Genomic DNA, 25510 nt, shown 5'->3' on the forward strand with positions numbered 1-25510 from the left:
TTAAAGCTCAGATAGAGGCATTTATCTAATGTACAGAAGAGTTTCAGTTTCAATTGATATTTGTATAATCCAAACAGTGTGCTACGTGTCGTTGACATTATGCTCGATTCTTTCGTTCAGTTGCGTTAATTGTATTGATCACCATTGGCTGAGACTGAATGTGGACGCCATTTTGTAACGCGTTGGCCGTAACGTCACATGCTTTAGTGCCACTCAAAGCCACATACCATAAAAACCAAAAGTGTTGTCCCTGATTAGCCTGTGCAGACAACACTTTAAGCGGATGACATTTAACTTTCTTGTAGCGGCTGACGCAGGCCTCCAGTCCTATGGCAAGGGACGCTGCTATACGGGCCTACATACAGCACGACGTGCTGGGATGTGCAGCACCGGGAACTCACAGGGTATGGGTGATTTTGTTTGAGAGGCGGAGTTTAAGGAATGTCTTAAAAGGCTTAGTTAAAGGAATGTTTTAAATTGTCTAGTTTAAAGAATGCATTTGAAAGCCGAGTTTAATGAATGTCTTTAAAAGCAAAGTTTTTTGAATTTCCAAGTTAAATGATTGGCTTTATTGATTGGCTTTAAGCTGCCAAGTTTAATGAATGTTGTTTAAAGCCAAGTTTAATGAAAGACTAAAGGTAAACTTTAAGGAATGTCTTTGAAGGCCAAGTTAAATGTATGTCTTTAAAGGCCAAGTTTAATGAATGTCTTTAAAAGCAAAGTTTAGTGAACTTTAATAAAGGCCAAGTTTAATGATTGGCTTTAAGATGCCAAGTTTAATGATTGTCTTTTAAAACCAAGTTTAATGAAAGACCAATTTTAAGGATTGTCTTTGAAGGCCATGTTTGATTTATGTCTTTTTAAGCAAGTTTATACATGTCTATAAAGGCCAAGTTTAATGAATGTGTTTTAAAGACAAGTTTAATGAAAGACTTTAAAGGTAAATGTTAAGGAATGTCTTTAAAGGCCATGTTCGCCTTGCAAGGCAAACTTTAAAGAATATCGTTTAAGGCCTAGTTAAAGGAATGTCATATATTTCCTAGTTCAAGTCAGTACAATTTGAGTTAAGATTTGTCTCAAACGTCTTGAGAATATAGGCAGTGCAGTGTTTTTCCCATTGCCAGGTGGCTGTCCTGTCATTGTTAACATCTGCCGATCCAGAAGTGAAGCAATGTGCAGCAAGACTGTTTAATGCATTTGCCTCCCTTAGTTCAGGTGAGATTGTTCAATGCATTTGCCTCCCTTAGTTCAGGTAAGACAATTTGTGCATACTTTTGCATGGCTTAGTCTAATACTCATCTACTTCTCTGCGTAAGCTTTTGGAAGCCAGATTAATTTTTATTTATCAAACATCACAAAAGATCGGTCAGTGTCATATTACCACTGTCAGCATTTTGATAGGCTAAAGAGTCAGCAATTATCCTGCATGTGCCTTTTCACTGTTAGGGGTGCACACCAAGTTTTCAAAACTATCAATAACAATCGCTTATAAAGCATTTAAAACTTTTGTATGCCCCCAGTAGAGTGGCTAATAGAAGTCTGTCTGTCAGTCTGTCCTTCCTCATCTGTTTCCTTAGTGTGTTTTTTTAATAGCTTTTAGATATTTACCTTATATTTGGTGTGTGAGTTAACCCGCATGACTTACAGATCAAGTTTGAGTTTTGTTCTAGTCCACCAATTTCTGACAAAGTTACGGGCCTTAGACTTAGAACTGTACACTAATATAAAAAAACTCGACTTTTTCCTAAACGCTGACATATACTGTCCTTATGTTTGAGGTGTGAGTCTACCTACATGACTTACAAATCAAGTTTGAGTTTGGTTCTGGTCAATTATTTTTTTCAAAACGGACCTTGGAGAAAAAGCTACTGTGATTTTTCAAAGTGCAGGAGGGGGCATTGTTTTTCACAAACTCAGCTCTTGATTAAATAATATGGCAATTAAAGACATAATTGTGGGAAACCATTTTCTTTACCTCACTGTATACCTTACAGGTCGCACATACCTGGCCCAGAACCAGGACCTGTTTAAGGGTCTGATGGACATGTATACCTTACAGGTCGCACATACCTGGCCCAGAACCAGGACCTGTTTAAAGGTCTGATGGACAACTGTATACATTACAGGTCGCACATACCTGGCCCAGAACCAGGACCTGTTTAAGGGTCTGATGGACAACCTACGCAGTGAGGACAAGGACTCAATCACTCGAGAAATGGTGCTAGGAGCATTACAGAAACTTAGCTTACGGTATGGCAGAGAAATAGTGCTAGGAGCATTACAGAAACTTAGCTTATGGTATGGCAGAGAAATGGTGCTAGGAGCATTACAGAAACTTAGCTTACGGTATGGCAGAGAAATGGTGCTAGGAGCATTACAGAAACTTAGCTTACGGTATGGCAGAGAAATGGTGCTAGGAGCATTACAGAAACTTAGCTTACGGTATGGCAGAGAAATGGTGCTAGGAGCATTACAGAAACTTAGCTTACGGTATGGCAATCATGAGAAATGGTGCTAGGAGCATTACAGAAACTTAGCTTACGGTATGGCAATCATGATAAATGGTGCTATGAGCATTACAGAAACTTAGCTTACGGTATGGCAATCATGAGAAATGGTGCTAGGAGCATAACAGAAACTTAGCTTATGGTATGGCAATCATGAGAAATGGTGCTAGGAGCATTACAGAAACTTAGCTTTGGTATGGCAATCATGAGAAATGGTGCTAGGAGCATTACAGAAACTTAGCTTACGGTATGGCAATCATGAGAAATGGTGCTAGGAGCATTACAGAAACTTAGCTTACGGTATGGCAATCATGAGAAATGGTGCTAGGAGCATTACAGAAACTTAGCTTACGGTATGGCAATCATGAGAAATGGTGCTAGGAGCATTACAGAAACTTAGCTTACGGTATGGCAATCATGCTCTAGTGGGTCGTATTGTATTCGCAATCAATCACTCGAAAAATGGTGCTAGGAGCATTTAATTTACAGAAACTTAGCTTACGGTATGGGAATGCTCTAGTGGGTCGTATTGTATTCACCAACAAACACTCGAGAAAGAGTGTTATGGGCCTTGCAGAAACTCAGCTTACGGTATTTGAATGCTCTAGTTGGTCATAGTGTATTCACCAATTAATATGTGTTTAGACATTTGGGCCTAATATTCACATTCAGGGAACTTGGGCTAAATTACAAAGTCAGTTTTCTGGGTTTTAACATAGTTATTTAAATAGGAATGTAGTCCTAAACTAAAAAATTTGTTAGACCCCTAAAGCCTTCAGAAATGTTGTTTCGTTTTAAGTTAACAGAAAAAAGGTAGCAAGCTTGTGGCTGAGAAGTCCTGCCTTCGGTTAAAGGTGGCTGTCATTATAACATAATTAACAATGACTTTCCTCCACTTGTTTCTTCACAGACGTCAGTTGCAGTCGGCCATGATAGACAACGGCCTGATAGAGTGGCTGGTGAAGGTGCTGGAGGACAACGACTCCCTGTCAGACTACACGCTGGAGTATTCTGTGGCCCTCTTGATGAACCTTTGTCTTAGAACATCTGGTGAGCCTTGTTCTGGGAAAACTGGGTTTAATGCATGTTTGTAATGTGTCGTCCCAGATTAGCCTGTGCAGTACGCACATCCTAATCTGGGACGACACTTTCAACTTAAACTGGTTTTTGTTTAGCACAGGCTAATATTGGTCAAAACTTATTGCACATGCATTTAGCCGAGTTTTTGACTTCACTTTAGAGAACTCTGTGGCCCTCCCTATAAACCTGTGTCTGAGAACATTGGGTAATTACAATTATATGCCCTTGAACTTAACCTTGGGCATAACTGCTCTGCCTTTATTCCTTTACTTAGATACATATTTTGATACATTGTAGTCGATTAGAAAGCTTAATTTAATTTAAGTCCTTTCTTACTAGATTCAAGTTTTTAAGGTTTGATTCCCAACCATTATATATTGATGAGCAGCAAACAGCATAAAACCTGAACAGACTGCGAGTTACTTGCAGACTGTTCTGGTTTTATGCTGTTTGCACATAACCATTTTTTCACTATGCTTCTGAGTGGGAAAGGGTTAAGAGAACTTGTAAGGTTATTTTTAAGTATTTTAACCTGACCAATGTCTTTTTAGCTCTACTATTATATATGAAATATATATAGTGGAGCTATCCTACTCACCCCGTCGTCGGCGTTTCCGTTTCAGTTAGCGTGCGAATGTTAAAGTTTTCGTGCTACCCCAATTATTTCCAATGTCCCTTGACATATTGCTTTCATATTTTGCAACCTTGTTAACCATCATGACCCCAACCTATAAACAAGAGCAGACAACTGTATCAAGCATTTTGACAGAATTATTGCCCTTTTTTACTTAGAATATGCATACATGTATTATTGATAAATCTATGTTAAAGTTTGTGTACTACCCCAAATATTTCCAATGTCTCTTGACATATTGCTTTCATATTTTGCATACTTGTTTACAGGGATCATATTTTCCCGCAACATCAATCGGTCCGGATATAATTGGGGAAAAGTATCCAAAAATGTATATCCAAAATCATGACAAATTACGTTAACATATATACCATTGATTTTGCCATTCATGAAGGTGGTATATACATGTACAAGTAAAATTCCCGTAGGAATTTTTTTAAAAACAGAACGAGTTTTCTCAACTGGTTTTATCATTTGGTATTTCATTGTTGTTCGTGTGCTGCTTTATCAGACTTTTTTCATCATTGTCAATATTATTAATCTGTGTAAGTCTATACCGATGTTTTAAATTGTTGTCGACTCGATAATAGCTTACAAACATGCACTGAACCAAACAAATGTCTGTGCGTAGGTTCGCTACTGACAACAACAAACCAAATAATTAAGAAATACTTTGTTGTCAAATAACCCACGGCCGATAGTTTAGATGCGTAAGGATTTAATCACGAGAGCGAAGCATTTGAAACCACGCATCTAATTTTCCAGTCGTGAGTTATTCAACAACAACAACAAAGTATAAAGTACACGAATTATTTCAATTCTAACACGGTTTCACTAAAGATTTATTCAATGTATATTATTTTTCTTGTGTACTATTTTATGTGAAGTTCCGCCCATAAAAATAACTCTCGGCTGTTCTGTCGATCAGATCCGCGACTTTCATCATATTATATTTCCGGATTATTACGCTGGTGGAAAATGTATCGGCATGTTTTGTTTAGTTACAGCGCGTGCATTCAGAAGCGTCTTTTCGGATGCGTCTTTAATACGCTGTTCACAAGTTTTTGATTAATGGTCTGACGTGCAATAAACCGGTCCTGACCGTTTCAGAGACTGCAGCGAATGGTTTATCACACCTAATCGAGATAAGAATGTCATTAGGGTGTGTTAGCATGTACACTGTGTAATCGATTTTATGACATGGGAATTTTAATAGCTAACAGAATCGGACCGACTGTTTGGGATTTTCAATCGGTCTTTCATGACCCCAATCGGTATAGGACCGACAAAACCGAAAAAAATATGATCCCTGCTTGTTTACCATCATGAACCCAACCTATCGACAAGAGCAGACAACTGTATCAAGCATTTTGACAGAATTATTTCCCTTTTTATACTTAGAATATGCATATAATTGATAAATCTATGTTAAAGTTTGCGTACTACCCCAAGTATTGCCTGTGTCCCTTGACATATTGCTTTTATATTTTGCATACTTATTTACCAACATGACCCCAACCTTTAAACAAGAGCAGACAACTGTATCAAGCATATTGGCAGAATTATGGCCCTTTTTATACTTAGATAATTGAACATTTTGCTTAAATGGCCATAACTTCTTTATTTATGATCAGATTTTATTAATACTTTGACAAAACAACACCTACTTGAATACCACAATGGATTCCACCCAAACAATACCCCACTCCCCAACCCAGAATCCCTGCCCCCCCCCCCCACATCACCCCCGCCCCAAATTTTTTTTGTTTCCGTTTTTTATTTTTGAAAGATCATCTAATAAATGATCACGCCCCACATTATACCCCCCTCTCAACCGCCCCCCCCCCTCCTCCAAATAAATATCTTTTGTTTCCTTTTTTTATTTTTGAATGAAGATCGTCAAATAAATGACCACACCCCACATTATACCCCCCCCCTCCCCCCCCTCTAAACCCCCCTCAGGTAAGCTTTTGTGACCAGTCTTTGTCTGTCTGTCGTCCGTCCGTCCACATTTGTTCGTAAACACTCTAGAGGCGACATTTATTGTCCGATCCTAATGAAACTTGGTCTGAAGATTTGTCCCAATGATATCTTAATTGAGTTCGAAACTGGGTCATGCTGGGTCTAAAACTAGGTCACTAGGTCAAAAAGACAGAAAAACCTTGTAAACACTGTAGATGTCACATTTCATGCCCAATCTTCATGTAACGTTGTCCAAATGTTTGCCTTAATGATATGTTGGTTGAGTTCAAAAGAGGTTCCGGTCCCTTGAAAAACATGGCCGCCAGTTGGCGGGGCAGTTTTCCTTATTTGGCTTTAGAGAAACTTTGTAAACACTCTAGAAGACACAATTTTTGCCCCATCTTCATGAAAGTTGGTCAAAACATTGATTTTATTAATATCTCGGGCGAGTTTGAAAATGGTCCAGATCGGTGAAAAAAACATGGCCGCCAGTGGGGGGGGGGGCATTTTTCTCTATATGTATATAGTGAAAACATCTGAACACTCTAGAAGTCATATTTTTGGCCCAATTTTTATAAAATTTGGTCAGAATATTTGTTTCCTTGATACAAGAGTTGAGTTTGACAATGGTTCCGGTCAGTTGATTAACATGGCTGCCGGGGGGGGGGGGCAGTTTTTCTTATATTTATATAGTAAAAAAAAGCTTATGAACACTCTAGAAGTCACATTATTTGCCCAAGCATCATTAAACTTGGTGAAAAGGTTGGTTTTATATATATCTCAGATGAGTTCACAAATAGTCCCGATCAGTAAAAAAACATGGCTGCCAGAGGGGTGGGGCAGTTTTCCTTATGTGACTAGAGAGAAACTTTGTGATCGAACACTATAGAAGTCATCTTTTTTTGCCTAATCATCTTGAAACTTAGTCAATACATTGGTTTTATTGATTTCTCTGACAAGTTGGAAAATGGCTAAGATGGTCGAAACACACTTTTTAGCTCACCTGATTGCTCAGGTGAGGTTTTAGGATTGGTCTTTGTCCGCCATCCGTCCGTCCACATTTGGTTTGTAAACACTCTAGCATTCACATTTCTCAAGCATTCTTTATCAAAGTTGCTGAAAGATCTCAGTCAAGTTTGATAATGAGAAAAATCACATAATTAATGCCATAATTACTAACCTTAGATTGTCCAAATTTTCATTATATTATACAAAATCCTTGTAAACACTCTAAGAGGTCACAATTTTGTTTCAGATTTTATGAATCTTGGTCATAATATTTATTTTTGTAAGCAAAGTTTGATGTTTGGTTAGGGGGTCAACTCAAAATATAGGTAACCAGGTCAAATCTTACAAAAACAAAAACACTTGATGCGCCAGAGTTTTGGTTCAATAATGATGAAACTTGACCAGGATGCTTGTGTGGATAATATCTAGGTAAAGTTTGACATTTGGTAAAGATTGAATGAACCGACTCCTCTGTGGTGAGCAAACTAGGGCAGTCTTGACCCTCTTGTATATATATCACATAATTAATGCCATAATTATTGCCCTTAGATTGTCCAAATTTTCATTATATTATACGTAATCCTTGTAAACACTCTAGTGGTCACAATTTTGTTTCAGATTATGAATCTTGGTCATGATATTTATTTTTGTAAGCAAAGTTTGATGTTTGGTAAGGGGGGGGGGGGTCTACTCAAAATATAGGTCACCAGGTCAAATCTTACAAAAACAAAATTACTCCATATGCCAGAGTTTTGGTTCAATAGGATGAAACTTGACCAGGATGTTTTTCTGGACAATATCTAGGTCAAGTTTGACGTTGGGTAAAGATTGAATGAACCAACTCCTTTCAGGTGAGCGAACTAGGGTCATCTTGGCCATCTTGTTTCCTTTTTTTATTTTTGAAAGATCATCTAATAAATGACCCCACCCCACATTATACCCCCCTTTCAACTCCCTCCTACGCCCCCCCCCCCAAAAAAAAAAATATTTTGTTTTTTCCCTATTTTATTTTTGAAAGATTGTCTTATAAATGACCACATCCCACATTATACCCCCCTCTAACCCCCCCCTACCCCCCCCCCCCCCAAAAAAAAATTTTTTTTTTATTTTTTTTATTTTTGAAAGATTGTCTAATAAATTATTGAATATGAACCATTTCCCCTTGATGGCTTACGTTATACTGTCAAGCACTCGAATAGTCGAGCGCGCTGTCCTCTGACAGCTCTTGTTTTTATTACTAATGATGTTTTTATAATGAATATCGAAAGCAATCATTCCCATGTGACCTGACTTTGCGCAAATTTCTGACATTCAAATGCATAAATGTATTCTAAACAAAACTCATATCTGTGAACATATCCTTGTATCATATGTACACATTTTCTTGGACAGGCAAAAAGCGGTGTGCCCCGAACGCTAACCAGACACTGAAGGTTCTTAGTGACCTACTAGGACATGACAACCAGGAGGTGAGTCTGCATTTCATGAGTAGAGACAATCCCCATGCAGAGTTTTTGTTCCTTGCTCTCACACACAAACTCTGCCATCACAAGAAAATTCCACAAGTTTTGGTAGGATTATATTTTTTGTTTAAGTATTATACAAGATAAGTATTGATGCAAAGCATCAAAGGGCCTCAGGAATTTCAGTGTAAAAGGCACTCAATGAAGTTACATGGAACAATTTTTTTTCTACTGTAAATATTAATATATTGGCCGATTATTCAAAGAGACATAATTCTGGACTTATGGTCCAATATTGCTCATAAAGAGTTTGGGTTGGGTCCTCATTGATAAAAAAAACCTGTACAAGTTTGGGAACAATCGGATGAAAATTTTGGACTTTGAACAAGGATTTCAAAATTTCTCAAATTCTAAGGAAGATAACTATGGTCATAATGGTCGTATAATGCCAGTGTTTTTTTTTTTTTTTTTTTAGAAAGAACTGTTTCATAATCATGACAAATATATCTTAAATTTATTTCATAAATAACTAACAAAGTAGATAACTATAATTTATATGATTTTTAATTATTATAAAGTGTTATATTAAATTAGATTAGTTTTTTCCAATTCAGTGGACTTTTCACATGAATTGCATTTTTCTCCCAAAATGGCCATGAAGACCCTGATGTATCTATATTGTGTCAATATTTGTTGATAAAAACATTCCAATTTGGTCAATTTATTGATAAAAAATGCTCAAATTTGCCATTTAATAAAAAAAAACTCAATTCAACTCAAAATGGCTGAGAAAACTGAGACTGTGCATGAAGGCTGAACTGTCTGAAACTAATGTTGAAAAAATTATTGATATATATTTCAGAAAAAGGACAGAGACATTCTGCTGTGTATATAATATTCATACAAACATGTGTATTCATATAATAAATATCATTACATATAAAAGAGTGAATTTTCAATTTTCCCCTTTTCCTAAAAAACGACGTGTTTTTCCCCTTTGGACGGGCCCCGCCGCCATTCCCCTATAAGTGAAAAAAAACACTGAATGCTAAAGGGCCCATACCACCTGGATAGTAATACGTGTCGCGCTTCGCGCTCTATATGTGGTTCTTAAAAAAACACTCTGAGGAGTGCTTGACTCTAGGGAAACGGGTTGCTGGGACATAGCTCCTCCTTGATAAGCAGCTGCTTCTTTTATCGCAACTCATTGTTACAATCAATAATACGTGTCGCGCTTTGCGCTCTATATGTTGTAGGGATAGGCCTATAATAGACAACCATAAAAATACATGGAAAATAGATGTGTTGTTTGCATTTATTTGTTAATATAAAAACATGTGTACTTTTTATAAGATATTTCAGTGATGTAAGAAATTTTAATTAACGTTGTCACCACGTTGCATCCATTAATTTTAATAAAAATGTCCAATTGTAGTAAAATGGATTTTAAAATGTCTACATAAAATAAAGCTTTATTATATTTATTAACCTGACTGAAAAAATTGTCAGCCGCTATACTGTTCCGTTCGTGCCGAATTGAACTGTGGGCCTTGAAATGACGGTTGCGTAAACATTTTCAGTCTAACCCTCTCCCAACTGAGCTATTCCGGCTGACATTCACTTATGTACTGCTATTTGGTGAAGTTGTGTATAGCGATTGTTATTATATGTCTATTAATAAACTGATACATTGTACGTTTTCGTACCACTACGCCTTCCAATAAACTTGCTTGCGCGATAGGTCGTCATATATCGTACTACATTGATTCTCCACTAAATGAGCAAATTAGAAAAACCACAAAATATGTATATTTTGATTATGTTTTGTTTTTATAAAAACATCATTTGTTTTTATACAAAACCAGAAAGTTTCGCGTATTTGCCCAGTCCCTGTGATCTTTCCCCTGTGATCAGTTGTGGATCAGTTATTAATTAAAACAACTAGCTTTGCATTATTGGCAATAAATGTTGTAATAAATAAATGTTGTAATAAATGTAATAGGCACAAATGCAGTACTTATTTACACAAATTTACACAAAAAATCACCACTATGCAAGATATTCTTAAAACAAAAATATATACGTTGATCTGTAAAATAACTTCCCCTCCCATAAGCGAAAAAAAATGCATTACATACTAGTCGCCAGGGCGACGCCATTTATAAAAAGTAGCATCATTTTTGTCATCTGAATCATGCAACAATTTTCTTACATGTTTTGAAAATAGTGTATAGATAAGATTTATAACCAAAATGAAATTACCTATATTAAAAAAAAGTATAATTAACAACAGTTCAATTATGGTACCATGTGGTTAGGCTATCATCACGTGGTTGGTTATGAAGGCAGCGATTTGACACAGCTATGCTGATTCCAGTCAAATCTCTGTGCGGGGGTTCATGTAAAGAATGTGAGGCGAGTGTTAAATGAAGATGACGTTTATCATTTATGGATTAAACACATTTAGGCTTTATAAATGCTCAAATCTTTTGTGCCAAGAATAATAACAGCCCTCCGACAAAGTCAGTTTTAACTGTGCAAGGGCCTGAAATTTGTTCCAGATTATTTGCCGTTATGGGCAGTCAAACATTGAAGGTTAGTACCGGTTTGTAAATGAGTGGTCAATAAATTGGACTGCCAGTAATGGTTATGGGACTTTTGCGGAGATTTTTATTATTGATTTTATTTCAATCCTCACCTATTAAATCATGTAGACTGCATACAATGAAGAATAAAATTACAAACAGTGTTCAAAAGTGTTTTTTGTTAACTATTAATGTCATCACTTTGTATGACCTTACACTGAATTACAAAGTGTTCTTAAAATAATAATCACATACAAACCTATAAGTAGTATAAAGCTGCAGTTATACAATGGTTTGTTATCCCCCGCCAAAGGCGGAGCGATATAGAATTGGCGTTTTCCGTCCGTCCATCTGTCTGTAACAAAACTTGTCCAAGCTATATTTCAGAAACTATACAAGATATCAACATGAAACTTCATGGGTGTATAGAAAATTTGTAGGTGTATAGATATCAATGATGAGAAATGCCATGCACACAAATCATATCCCTACAATTTCTTATAAGAGTTATTACACTTTGTTTTTTTGTATGATGTAAATTTTCATCAATATATCTCATATTTGATACAAGATTTCAACATGAAACTATATGGGTGCTAAGACATCAATGGAAAGAAGTACCATATACAAGAACCATAACCATACACTTTCGTTAATAACAGTTATTGCCCATGGTTGTTTTTGTATGATGTAACTGTTCAGGGCTATCTCAGACATGCTACAAGGTTTCAACATGAAAATTCATGGGTGTATAGATATCAATATTAAAAAAATAGCAGTGCATGAACAATTACCCTACACTTTATTATTTTGTATTATTATACTGTATAGGGGATTTGCACCTATCAATAAACAAAATGTTTTCGCTGGAGATATCAATTCAATGAATCAGCTTTTTATCAACTCTATTTAGTTGAATTTATAGAATTATGGCTTATCAACTCTATATAGTTGAATTTATAGAATTATGGCAAGATATTTTAATTTTGAAGTCTTGGTTATGTTAAGTTGTAAGTAAAAAGAACACCATTTTTTCAGCTATGTTATTAACTAGTGCACAGGAAGTTAATGTGTTATCCCTGGTATGAACAAGCAAGAATTAATCAACCTGTTTCCTAGTCTTTGGTCTGTGTTTGGGTAAAATTCATGTAATGGATATATAGTCACAACACCACAAGGCCTTTGATAAATGTTTATCACATGGTGCGAAAATCTATAGTTATAAATTTCTGACTTAATTTCTCAGTGTGTCTCAGTCTGGTAGTATATTATCACATTTGCTGCCTTGGGTATTTTTAAGTTGTTGAATAATTAAAGATGTCTAGAGGATTTTAGCCAAATTATTTAACATTTAATCTAATAAAATGTCTCTTGTAATTTTTCGGTATGATGTTTTTTTAGGGGTAATCAATTTTTGTGCAGGACATTTTAAAGAATTCACTAGGATTCTCTTTCATTTACATGTAGCAATGGCACCAAAAATATGTTAGCTCTGTAATGGGTATAGTACAAGTTACAGAAGCCATTCCACTTTCAAACCTTGTTAGCTCTGTAATGGGTATAGTACAAGTTACAGAAGCCATTCCACTTTCAAACCTTGTTAGATCTGTAATGGGCAGGGATCATATTTTTTTCGGTTTTGTCTGTCCTAGACTGTTTGGGGTCATGAAAGACCGATTGAAAATCCCAAAGAGTCGGTCCGATTCTGTTTGCTAAAATTCCAATGTCATGAAATCGATTACGCAGTACACATGCTAGCATACCCTAATTACATTCTTATCTCGATTTGGTGTGATAAACCATTCACTGCAGTCTCTAAACCGGTCAGGACCAGTCTATTGCACGTTAGCCGACTAGTATCAGTGTATGACCCCAAACAACGAAGATTCGCGCGGTTGTGTATTAGTCAAGCGTGAATAACCCAGTGTCAATATCAATCGATAATTTCACTGGCTTATACTTAGCACACTAATCGGTCCGTAATGGGTGCTCGTCCACGATATAATCGTTGACAGTTACTTCGGAGTTTAAAACCTCGCTGTTATCCTCGTGGAAATTGTGCATTTCATGCATGATACAGTCAGTAAACTTTCATATAAACAAAGAAGAAAATCGGATATTCTGCAATAATTGTGGGCGTACCTTATACACTGAAAGCACGCGCTGTAACTAAACAAAACATGCTGATACATTTTCCACCAGCGTAATAATCCGGCAATAAATGAATGAAAGTTGCGGTTTTGATTGACAGAACAGCCGAAAGTTATTTTTATGGGCGTAACTTCACATAATATAGTAACAAAAAAAATAATATACAGTGTATAAATCTTTAGTAAAAATCGTGTTAGAATCGAAATAATTTGTGTACTTTATTGTATGTTGTTGAATAACTCACGACCGGAAGTTAAGATGCGTGTTTTTAATCATTCGTGCTTCGCACTCGTGATTTAATCCCTACGCATCTTAACTATCGACCGTGGTTTATTCGACAACAAACTATAACGGACACAAATTGTTTTTCAACTATTTGATTTTATTATTGCCAGTAGCCAACCTACGCACAGACATTTGTGAGATTCAATGCATGTGTGTAAGCTATTATCGAGTCGACAATGATTTAAAACATTGGTATAGACTTACACAGATTAATAATATTGACAACGATGAAAAGTCAGATAAAACAGTTACAGAAACAACAATGAAATAGCTAATGATAAAACCAAAACTCGTATGTTCCGTTTAAAAAAAATGCTTAAGGCAATTTAACTTGTACATTATTATACCCTCTTCATGAATGGCAAAATCAATGGTATATATTTTAACGTAATTTGTAATAATTTCGGATACAAATTTTCGGACACTTTTTCCCCATTTAAATCCAGACCGATTGATGTTGCTGGAAAATATGATCCCTGGTAATGGGTATAGTACAAGTTACAGAAGCCATTCCACTTTCAAACCTTGTTACAATGTAGCTCTGTAATGGGTATAGTACGAGCTACAGAAGCCATTCTACTTTCAAATCTTTGTGTTATGAAGCACCTCGTATATTGCACATCGATTAAACATCTCATGCAAAAGACTTAGAAAGTGCACATCAGAAAGTGCACATCCATTAAACATCTCATGCAAAAGACTTAGAAAGTGCACATCGATTAAACATCTCATGCAAAAGACTTAGAAAGTGCACATTGATTTAACATCTCATGCGAAAGACTAAGAAAGTGCACATCGATGAAACATCTCATGCAAAAGACTTAGAAAGTGCACATCGATTAAACATCTCATGCAAAAGACTTAGAAAGTGCACATTGATTTAACATCTCATGCAAAAGACTTAGAAAGTGCACATCGATTAAACATCTCATGCAAAAGACTTAGAAAGTGCACATTGATTTAACATCTCATGCGAAAGACTTAGAAAGTGCAAATTGATTTAACATCTCATGCAAAAGACTTAGAAAGTGCACATTGATTTAACATCTCATGCAAAAGACTTAGAAGGTGCACATCGATTAAACATCTCATGCAAAAGACGTAGAAAGTGCACATCATTTTAACATCTCATGCAAAAGACTTAGAAAGTGCACATCGATTTAACATCTCATGCAAAAGACTTAGAAAGTGCACATCGATTAAACATCTCATGCAAAAGACTTAGAAAGTGCACATCGATTAAACATCTCATGCAAAAGACTTAGAAAGTGCACATTGATTTAACATCTCATGCAAAAGACTTAGAAAGTGCACATCGATTAAACATCTCATGCAAAAGACTTAAAAAGTGCACAACGATTTAACATCTCATGCAAAAGACTTAGATAGTTAGATTTGAGCCTGGGATTAAACTTGCAACCTCAAAGAATTTTACTATGGTTACCTGTTACCAGTGTGTTACCATGGATCTGTTTCTGGGCATGGTGAATGGAATCATGGATAAAGTCAACATGTATAGACAGTTTACATGCATGAAAGCTCTGCCCCTCAATCACGATTTCTATCTCACTGTCTGTTGCAGATCCGTCCATATGTTAACGGGGCGCTGTACAGTATCCTTGCTATATCCACCTTACGAGAGGAGGCGAAGGCAATGGTAAGCACACAGGGATTGGGCATTTCACTGAAACACTATCAATATGTCATAAAACAGCATTATTTATCACTTTGACAAAAAAAAGTTCTGATATGATACAAATGAACATTCATATATTTTATCAGATTTTTTTTTGGTCAAAGTGATGAATAATAGTGTTTGATTACATATTGATAGTGTTTCAGTGAATTGGACAAGCGCCCAACACCTGTGGATAAGCATATATTACGAAGCTTTTTTTTCTAGCTCTAGTGCACAAATGCTTATGACTCAAATTTTGCAGACATTGTTTCTTATGGACATTTTACAGATCAAATGCTAAAAAAGATGCATTTAAATATGTCCATTAATAGGATATGGTAAATTTTAATCATATTGTATCTATACACACAAAAGTGTGCGATGCTTGTGGAGTAAATCGACTAATAACACTACGTTCATACCCACTGTACAGGGAAGTAAATTATCCATTTGTGCCAAGTACTTATAAACACTTACATAACTTATATTGTCTTTCTAGTAATTGATTAAGTTCTCACTGAAATAAAACATCATTTTATTCATAAGAAGTGATGTCAATGTAGTATCCAAATATTTTGAGTGGACAGAGGATTCAGATGGGGTACACTTTACAACTATTGATTTACACTTTCTCGTTGCTCTGTTCTCAGGGCATGGAAGAAATCCTGCGCTGTTTCATCAAGGAGGACCAGCCGGACATGAACCGACAGATTGAGTTCATAATCAAACAACTCAACTCCAGTATGCGCGAACTTGCTCTAGACTTTTAGCTTACCTGAGCACAGTGTGCTCAATGGTGAGCATTTGTGATCACCTTTTGTCTGTCATCCGTCGTGCGTTGTCAACATTTGCCTTGTTAACTCTCTAGATGCCACATATATTGTCAATCTTCATGAAACTTGGTCAGAAGATTTGTCACAATAATATCCTGGATGGGTTTGAAAATGGTTCTGGTTGGTAGAAATACATGGGCATTGTTTCTTATATGGCTATAGTATCTTTTAATTTTTATAGTAACTTAAATTTAACATGAGGCTTTAGGCTGTCTTTTTTAGCTTGCCTGATGGCAATGTGCTCATGGTGAGGATTTTTGATTGCCTTTTGTTTGTCATGGTTATGCAGGCTACATTTGGAATGAACACTCTTAATGACTGCATTTGTTGACCAATCTTCATGAAACTTTGTCAGAACATTTGTCCCAAGATATCTTGCTTGAATGTGAAACTGGTTTTTGTTGGATCAAAAACAAGGTCACCAGGTTAAATTATTGAAAAGACTTGTGAACACTCTAGAGGTAACTTTTATTGCCACATCTTCATGAAACTTTGTCAGAGCATTTGCCCAAATGATATTTCAGACTAATTATGCCCCCCTTTGAAGAAGAGAGGGTATATTGTTTTGCACATGATGGTCCATCCGTCTGTCCGTCCACCGAATGGTTTCCAGATGATAACTCAAGAACGCTTACTCTTAGGATCATGAAACTTCATAGGTACATTGATTATGACTTGAAGATGACCCCTTTAGATTTTCAGGTCACTAGGTCAAAGGTCAAGGTCATGGTGACTCGACACAGAAAAATGGTTTCAGGATGATAACTCAAGAACGCTTATGCCTAGGATCATAAAACTTCATATGTACATTGATCATGACTCGCAGCTGACACCTATTGATTTTCAGGTCACTAGGTCAAAGGTCAAGGTCACGATGACTTGAAACAGTAAAATGGTTTCCGGATGATAACTCAAGAACGCTTACACCTAGGATCATGAAACTTGATAGGTACATTGATCATGACTCGCAGATGACCCCTATTGATTTTCAGGTCACTAAGGTCAAAGGTCACGGTGACTTGAACCAGTAAAATGGTTTCTGGATGCTAACTCACGAACGCTTACGCCTAGGATCATGAAACTTCATAGGTACATTGATCATGACTCGCAGATGTCCCCTATTGATTTTTAGGTCAAAGGTCAAGGTCACGGTGACTAGAAATAGTAAAAGGGTTTCCAGATGATAACTCAAAAACGCTTACACCTAGGATCATGAAACTTCATAGGTACATTGATCATGACTCGCAGATGACCCCTATTGATTTTCAGGTCACTAGGTCAAAGGTCACGGTGACTTGACACAGTAAAATGGTTTCCAGATGATAACTCAAGAAAGCTTACGCCTAGAATCATGAAACTTCATAGGTACATTGATCATGACTCTCAGATGACACCTATTGATTTTCAGGTCACTAGGTTAAAGGTCAAGGTCACAGTGACAAAAAATGTATTCACACAATGACTGCCACTACAACTGACAGCCCATATGGGGGGCATGCATGTTTTACAAACAGCCCTTGTTTAAAACTGGGTCAAATTAGGTCAAAAACTAGGTCACTAGGTGAAATTTAAGAAAAAGCTTAAGAGGTCTTATATATTGTAAAATCTTAATGAAACTTTGTCTGAACATATTGTCCTGATTATATCTTGGCAAAGTTCAAAGTTGGCCATGAGGGGGTCATACAAAAGGTTACTATATTAACTTAAAAAAAATCCTCGTGAAAACTCTCAGATTTTTTATGGAATCTTCATAAAACTTCATGAGAATACTAGTTTAAACTTTATCGTAGATTTAGTTCTGAAATGGTTCTTGCAACATTTAAAGAGCTAATGGAAATCGTTCAGTTCCCTTAGGTTCTTGAAACATTACACAAGCTAATTGAATACGTTCATGTTTTTAGGTCTTAGGTGATTGATTTTGGGCCTTTTGTACTTTGTTCTAAGATGCGACCTAAGGCCCTCTTGTTTTGTGGGAGGCAGAGGGAATATCATTTATTTTGGCATTTGGGAAGATAATTGTCATTTAAATGGAATGATAAAGGCATGAGGAAGAACATTTTGATAGGAATTTTTATGACAGGATAAGACATAATTGTATTTTAAAGCTTTAAATCAAAGAAAAGGGAGAGATTATCTCTCATTTTCAATGAGTTACCTCTTATTTTTTGTGAATTGTGTCCCTTTATTGTGATGATACTGCATGTCATACCACCAAAATAATATTGTCCATATTTTATGCAACTTCAGCTGAAATGGTGGATGAATACGAGTCAGATGATGAGGATGATGATGAAGATGAGGTAAGACCAGAGGATTCTTTGACTTGAGTTCCCTATTGTATAAATGAATTTAACTATATATCATTTGAGTAAATGGTGGTTAAACATAAATTAAGTTATTAAAATGAATACATTTTTGTCAACATGAAATGAAAGTTTTAAGGGTAAGTATATACTTGCTCTTAAGATGTTGCCAGAATATGCCTTTGAAGTGTCTTTAAAAAAGATTCAAATATTAATCTGAACTTCAAAAAAAATACTAGTTAGTCAGTTACACATAGACCATGGGTCTTCCAGGAGGGCGACTGTGCTGAAAAATCACCCCTATTTTGCTAATTTCGCTTTCTTTCAAGAGCTTGTAGATATTTAGTTTGCCCTTTCTAATCAATCCACTATAACACAATACATCTAAAGCAATCTCCCATGTAAATTCCACAAAATGTAAATTATTTATTCACACCAGATTAAAATCCAATTAATTCCTTGAAGAAATATTTCTTTATTTATTCACACCTCCTGTCTTCTATCAACCTAATTCATAAATGCTTTATAGAAAGTACATGCACTCGTCTGGTACAGTAGTATTGATATATCAACCTAATTCATTAATGCTTTATAGAAAGTACATGCACTCGTCTGGTACAGTAGTATTGATATATCAACCTAATTCATGAATGCTTTATAGAAAGTACAACACTCGTCTGGTACAGTAGTATTGATTGATATCAACCTAATTCATTAATGCTTTATAGAAAGTACAACACTCGTCTGGTACAGTAGTATTGATATATCAACCTAATTCATTAATGCTTTATAGAAAGTACAAGCACTCGTCTGGTACAGTAGTATTGACATATCAACCTAATTCATTAATGCTTTATAGAAAGTACATGCACTCGTCTGGTACAGTAGTATTGATATATCAACCTAATTCATTAATGCTTTATAGAAAGTACAAGCACTCGTCTGGTACAGTAGTATTGATATATCAACCTAATTCATTAATGCTTTATAGAAAGTACATGCACTCGTCTGGTACAGTAGTATTGATATATCAACCTAATTCATTAATGCTTTATAGAAAGTACAAGCACTCGTCTGGTACAGTAGTATTGATTGATATCTTTGAAAAGGCCACAAAGTGATTGTGTTTCAGGGTTACAGCTTAAACTTGAAAATGACTGAAAATTGGCATCCATATAATTGAAATTTGATGTCAGACAAACACCATCAATAAGTGCAAACAACAGCTTTTTTAGGCGTAGGTTTTTTTAATGACGTCACAGGCTGTCATTCTGCTACACTTGTGTAATTATTAACCACTTTCATTTTTGAAAGGTTTTATTTTCACTCAATTGGAAATATGATCCTAAGTCATTATACTGTTTACAGATTATTTCCCCTTCTTCATAAAGTAGTGAAAAACAGGAAACTCGGAGCATGTTTCATTTATTGAAAGTCCTTTCTATTGACTGTTTTGTGAACTCTGAGCCACTTATGTGAAATCATAGCTAATTTTGTGAACTTAAAGCCAGTTTTGTGAACTCAGAGCATTTTTCAGAACTCGGAGCCGCACCATGAAATAAAAACCTTTCTGTTAATTTTGTCAACTCTTAGCCTGTTTCTGAAAGTATAGCCTGTTGTGCTAACTGAGATCTGGTTGTTTGAACACAAAGCTTCTTCTATGCAATCTGGGCCAATATTCACCAATCAATTCTTAGACTTTGGTCTAAAATAAAGATTATGTTTAAAACTGTTACATTTACTTACTACTTAAAAGTGAAGTCCAGCATGCGAGTAAGCACCTATCGTTACAACATTTATATAACGGTTTGTTTACTGCATTAGTGTGTGTGGGGGGGGGTGGGGGGGGGGGAGCAGAGGAAGATGGTCTAAGTATATTCTTTATTCTTAAGTCTAATAATTGCTTGGTGAATAAGGACCCAGAACATGTTTTTTGAAATTATGTGAAACTTCCATTAGGACCAAGAGTCTTTGGAGTTTACATGTAATGCCTGTGTTCCATGTTGCAAGGTCATCTTTGGAATAGTACAAATCATTACATCTGGCATACAAATTTCATACAGGACTCTAGTTTAAACTTAAGGCTGGAACTGTGCCCAGTGTTATTTTTTCCACCATTTTTGGAATGGGGCCGGGTCCCTTTAGAGTGAGAAATTTTACATTCCTTTGTACTAAAATTGGGAAATAAATGGTATTGATTTTATGCTGTTACAAATACTTGATAATAAAAGTGATTTCAATATTTTATTTTCTCAAGGTCGAACTTATATAGCTGGACTTTGAGATCATTGACATGTTTAGACATACTAAAAAAATTATTAATTTTTTTTACGGGTGGGGGCCTTGAAATGTGAATGATTTGGTCCCATTTAGGCAAAATATATACGTTTTTCCATTGGGAATGGGTCCCCCTATAGGGCCCAAATGTAAGCAAAGCCTTTTAGCCTTGCTGTAATATTGAAATATTGAAATCTACACTACCTTTCAATCTGCTTGTTTTGCATGGCCGTGAAATAATTTCATGGCCTATCCTTATACACAAGTTTTGTGGATCTTTCATGAGGACCTAAATGTGCAAACTCAAAGCCTGTTCTGTGACGTGTTCGGTTGTTTTATGCCCCCAGGTAGAATGATCAGGGGTATATTGTATTTGTCCTGTCTGTCTGTCATTCTGTCCCAAAACTTTTGAGTGGTGAAAGGTCAAGGTCAAAGGTCAAATATATGGCTTCAAAGCAACGCAGTAGGGGGCATTGTGTTTCTGACAAACACATCTCATGTTTTACTTATAGCCTCACTATGGGAAAACTGGGCTTAATGCATGAGCTAGATGTGTCATCCTGGAATAGCCTGTGCAGTCTGCACAACCTTATCAGGGACAACTGGGCGTAATGCATGAGCTTGATGTGTCATCCTAGAATAGTCTGTGCAGTCTGCACAACCTTATCAGGGACAACACTTTCTTGATTTTCATTCAGAAGACACTTCCTTTAAATGAAAAAATTCAATAAAAGCCAAAAGTGTTGACCCTGATTTGCCTTTGTAGAATAAACATTTGAATCTGTGACAACACTACACTAATGCATTGAGCCCTGTTTTCTGAGAACGCTGCACATTTAGAGACCAGAGCTGTGAAGTTTGTGCCTTCACTTTATTGTGAATGCATTTCTACAAGAGGGCCATAATGTTCCACCTCAGAGCATGTTAAGCCTTTTCTTGACCTAAAAGAGCGTAACTTTGGAGTTCTAATAGAGCTGCGACGATTCACCAACAGCTCGATTCGATTTCGGTATCAGACACTCCGATACTGATTTTTTCGATTCGATTCATCTTCCAACCTAGTTTTATCATATATTTTCTCTTATGCCTCAAAATTAACATTTCTGTTCAAATGTGATTTTAAGATAACACATAAAAAAGAAGAGCAAATTAGGACTCAATTTTATTATAAAAACTTCTGACTAGAAGATTGTGTTGATTACACAATAATATAAAAAATTAAATAAATAATCATAAGAACGTATCTGGAATCAGTTGAATGGTAGTACTATCACTATTATACATTTACCCAAAACCGCTATAAGCATGTCTACCATTGTGCCATGACAGCAAAACCTGTTACCTGTAGGACAAATCACATTCTCTAATAAACTTAACAAAACTCCAACAGAAATGGAACTACTTTTCTGGCTGGCGACTTGAGTAGTTGCACTTGTGCGACCTCATAGTCTTGCTAAATCAACGTTATGTTTGCGTTTGACATATTGCATTAGATAAGTGGTTGAGCGGGACTTAGCGTACGCCACATCCATGAAGCACAGTTTACACTTTGCTTTATTGGTAGGGCTACCATCCCCAAACCCAAAATAATGCCACACTTTTGATTTTAGCTTCTTAGGCGCATCTGATAATTTTAATTTGTCGGCAAGAACTTGTTCAGACATTTTAATGCTTTTTCCGAAAGTAGACCATAACGGGCTTATTGATTGGATGACTACAGTAATAAGCAACCAATCACGCGCGTCGTAATTACAGGTAAAGATAAAGCCTACACCTTCCTGTATCAATAGTCAGAATATAGTGCGCTTAACGTCTCTTTGTATATATATATGTTAAAGAATCAAATCGAATTTGGTAGGTTAGGTATCGTAATCGAATCGAAGCATTTTGAATCGATTTTCGATGAATCGGATCGATTAGTTGCAGCTCTAAGTTCTAACCTTCACTTTACTGTAAATGTGATGCTGCATTTCAGCTGTTCGAACTCAGAGTCTTTTCTGTGAATTTTAAGCCTGTTTATGAGACAAGAAAAGCTGCCTTCTAAGTTTGAGCCCCCACATACTGGGAAGTGCTGTGACATGTTTTGCTTTGGAGTTTGACGTTAAAAAGGATGAAATCATCCATTAAAGCTGAAACTGTCATTGCTGATAAGCCTGTTGGGAATTGCATGAAGCCCTGTTTTCCCATAAGTTTGAAGTTTCAGTTTACTTCAAATTTACTTGTACATTTTAATGTCATAAATACATTACCTGCTTTCTCTTAGCTTACTCCTTTTCAAGGGGGTTAACTCTTGGAAAGGAGTAAGCTAAGAGATAGCAGGTAAGTATTTATTAATTAAAATGAATTTTACTTTTAAAAATTTGTTTTAGGAGGACCAGGATGCTATGGAGGTGGACCTTGACAAGGATGAGATCATCAGGGCCTCGGGGGATGAGCAGGTGGGGGAGAAGCTGCTACAGGAGTATGTTGCCGGCGTGAAACACAAGAAGAGGGTAGGGGCTCGTAGTTGTGTTATAAGTCTTTACCACATAGATGCGTATTTTCACACATTTGTAGTCCCTTAGAAAGTTATGTTTACTTCCAAAGCTTAGATACTGATGAGCAGCAAACAGCATAAAACGTTAACAGACTGAGTTAATGGCAGGCTGTTCTGGTTTTATGCTGTTTGCACATAGCCATTTTCGCTTTGCTTCTTAGTGGGAAGTGTTAAAATGTTATGTCTTACAATTAGCCATTTTCTGAGAAAACTGGGGTTAATGCATGTGCATAAAGTGGTGTTACAAATTAGCCTGTGCAGTCAGCACAGGCTAAAGATGGATAATACTTTACGCTTATACTAGATTTTAGCTAGGAAGAGACCTCCCTTTAAGCTGTAATACATATAAATATATAAGTGACATATCTACTGAAACCTTAAAGCAGATTTAAAAACAATTTACTGCCAGGAACATGAAGTTATTAGAAAATAAGCAAAATCTTTATCTTAAGCTTTTTGGTTGTTTATATGGAATGATATTGATTTAAAAAAGGTTTAAGACACTATTTCAAAGAGTAAAAAATAAATGTGAAAAAATGTCCAAAATTTTACGGTTTTTCTGTGCATTATGGACATAATGATGGTATTATTCCCGTGATGTTCTCCTCTTTTACATTTTTTAAATGAAAACAAACAGTTAAAAAGGAAATAGTACCTATGCTTGTTGTAGATTCTATATCTATGTACATGAACTCCTAATAATAGGAACTAACTAATATGAAACTGTTATTGTCTCAATAAGTTGTGAATTATAATTTAATGAAACAAACAAATTAACTACTTTATCTGTTTCCCAAAGAAAAAATGAAAATGGCCCTATGCAATCAGCAAAAAAACACAAAACAGCCTGCAACATAATTGCAGGCTTTTTAAGCCCCCTTTCGAAGAAAAGGGGGTATATAGTTTTTGCACTATCCCTCTGTTAGTCTGTCTGTCAGTCTGACTGTCAGTCTGTCTGTCAGTCTGTCACACTTTTCGTGTCCACTCTCTAATTCAAAAAGTTTTCATCTGATCTTTACAAAACTTAGTCAGAAGTTGTATCAAGACAATATCTAGGTCAAGTTCGAATATGGGTCATGCCGGGTCAAAAACTAGGTCACGGGGTCAATTAGTGCATTTCAAGGATTTAGCATGGTGTCCGCTTTCTAATTGAAGTAGTTTTCATCTGATCTTTACCAAACTTGGTCAGAAGTTGAATCAAGACAATATCTAGGCAAACTTTGAATATGGGTCATGCCGGGTCAAAAACTAGGTCACGGGGTCACTTATTGCATTTCAAGGATTAAGCATGGTGTCAGCTCTCTAATTGAAGTGGTTTTCATCTGATCTTTACCAAACTTGGTTAGAACTTGTATCAAGACAATATCTAGGTCAAGTACGAATATTGGTCATGCTGGGTCAAAAACTAGGTCACTGGGTCACTTAGTGCATTTCAAGGATTTAGCATGGTGTCCGCTCTCTAGTTAATGTGGCTTTCTGATATATTTTGAAATTCTAAGACATTTGTATGCCCCCGAAAGAGGGCATATAGTAATCGGACTGTCCATCCGTCTGTCCGTCACACTTTGCGTTTAGACTTCGAAAAATGCTCATAACTTCTATGTCGCTTCAAATAGCAATTTCATATTTGGCATGCATGTGTATATGGACAAGGCCTTTTCATAGGCACACAAATTTTTACCCCTGCGACCTTGACCTTGAACTTATGGTCCGCGTTTAGGTTTCGAAATCTGCATTTAGGTTTCCAAAAAAGCTCATAACTACTACCAAGCGTTTATAGGGGGCATAAGTCATCCTATGGTGACAGCTCTTGTTTGTTTTATGCTGTTTGCTGCTCATCAGTATCTTAGGGTTAGTGTTTTTCCCAGGAGGGCAAAGGGGCATGGCACATTACTATCAAAACGGTCATTTCATTGTGCAGTTTAGGCAAAAAGGGCAAAAAGGTTCCGTGAATAACTGAATTAGGGAGAAACATGCAATTGAATTAGAGGCAGTTATGGAAAAAAACATAAAATATATACAAGCATATTAAATGGTCATTGACGTATTTAACTTACTTTATATTTACCTTGCAATGTACATTTTAGTTTCATGCTGTTTCAATAAACTGTACAGCACAACAAACATAAAAAAGAAATATATGTACATAAATCTGATTATACACAGATCAACTAACATATAAAAGAAACCGTGTTTTTCCTATCCCAT

At 36.1% G+C, this 25510-nt stretch overlaps 1 protein-coding gene across 4 annotated transcripts in view; it reads left to right on the forward strand.

The window, feature by feature from the left end:
• Nucleotides 1–25510, forward strand: part of LOC127832517 (lisH domain-containing protein ARMC9-like) — a 68126-nt gene that overhangs the window by 18045 nt on the left and 24571 nt on the right. For all 4 annotated transcript variants that reach the window (XM_052358016.1, XM_052358019.1, XM_052358017.1 and 1 more), the window contains exons 12-20: nt 306–404; nt 1125–1215; nt 2127–2250; nt 3418–3557; nt 8584–8660; nt 15258–15332; nt 16004–16094; nt 18434–18486; nt 23136–23258. In XM_052358016.1, the coding sequence (XP_052213976.1) occupies nt 306–404; nt 1125–1215; nt 2127–2250; nt 3418–3557; nt 8584–8660; nt 15258–15332; nt 16004–16094; nt 18434–18486; nt 23136–23258 (873 nt within the window). The remainder of the gene's footprint in view (nt 1–305; nt 405–1124; nt 1216–2126; nt 2251–3417; nt 3558–8583; nt 8661–15257; nt 15333–16003; nt 16095–18433; nt 18487–23135; nt 23259–25510) is intronic.

This window comes from Dreissena polymorpha, chromosome 5 (assembly GCF_020536995.1).
Source record: "Dreissena polymorpha isolate Duluth1 chromosome 5, UMN_Dpol_1.0, whole genome shotgun sequence".
Classification (NCBI taxonomy): domain Eukaryota; kingdom Metazoa; phylum Mollusca; class Bivalvia; order Myida; family Dreissenidae; genus Dreissena; species Dreissena polymorpha.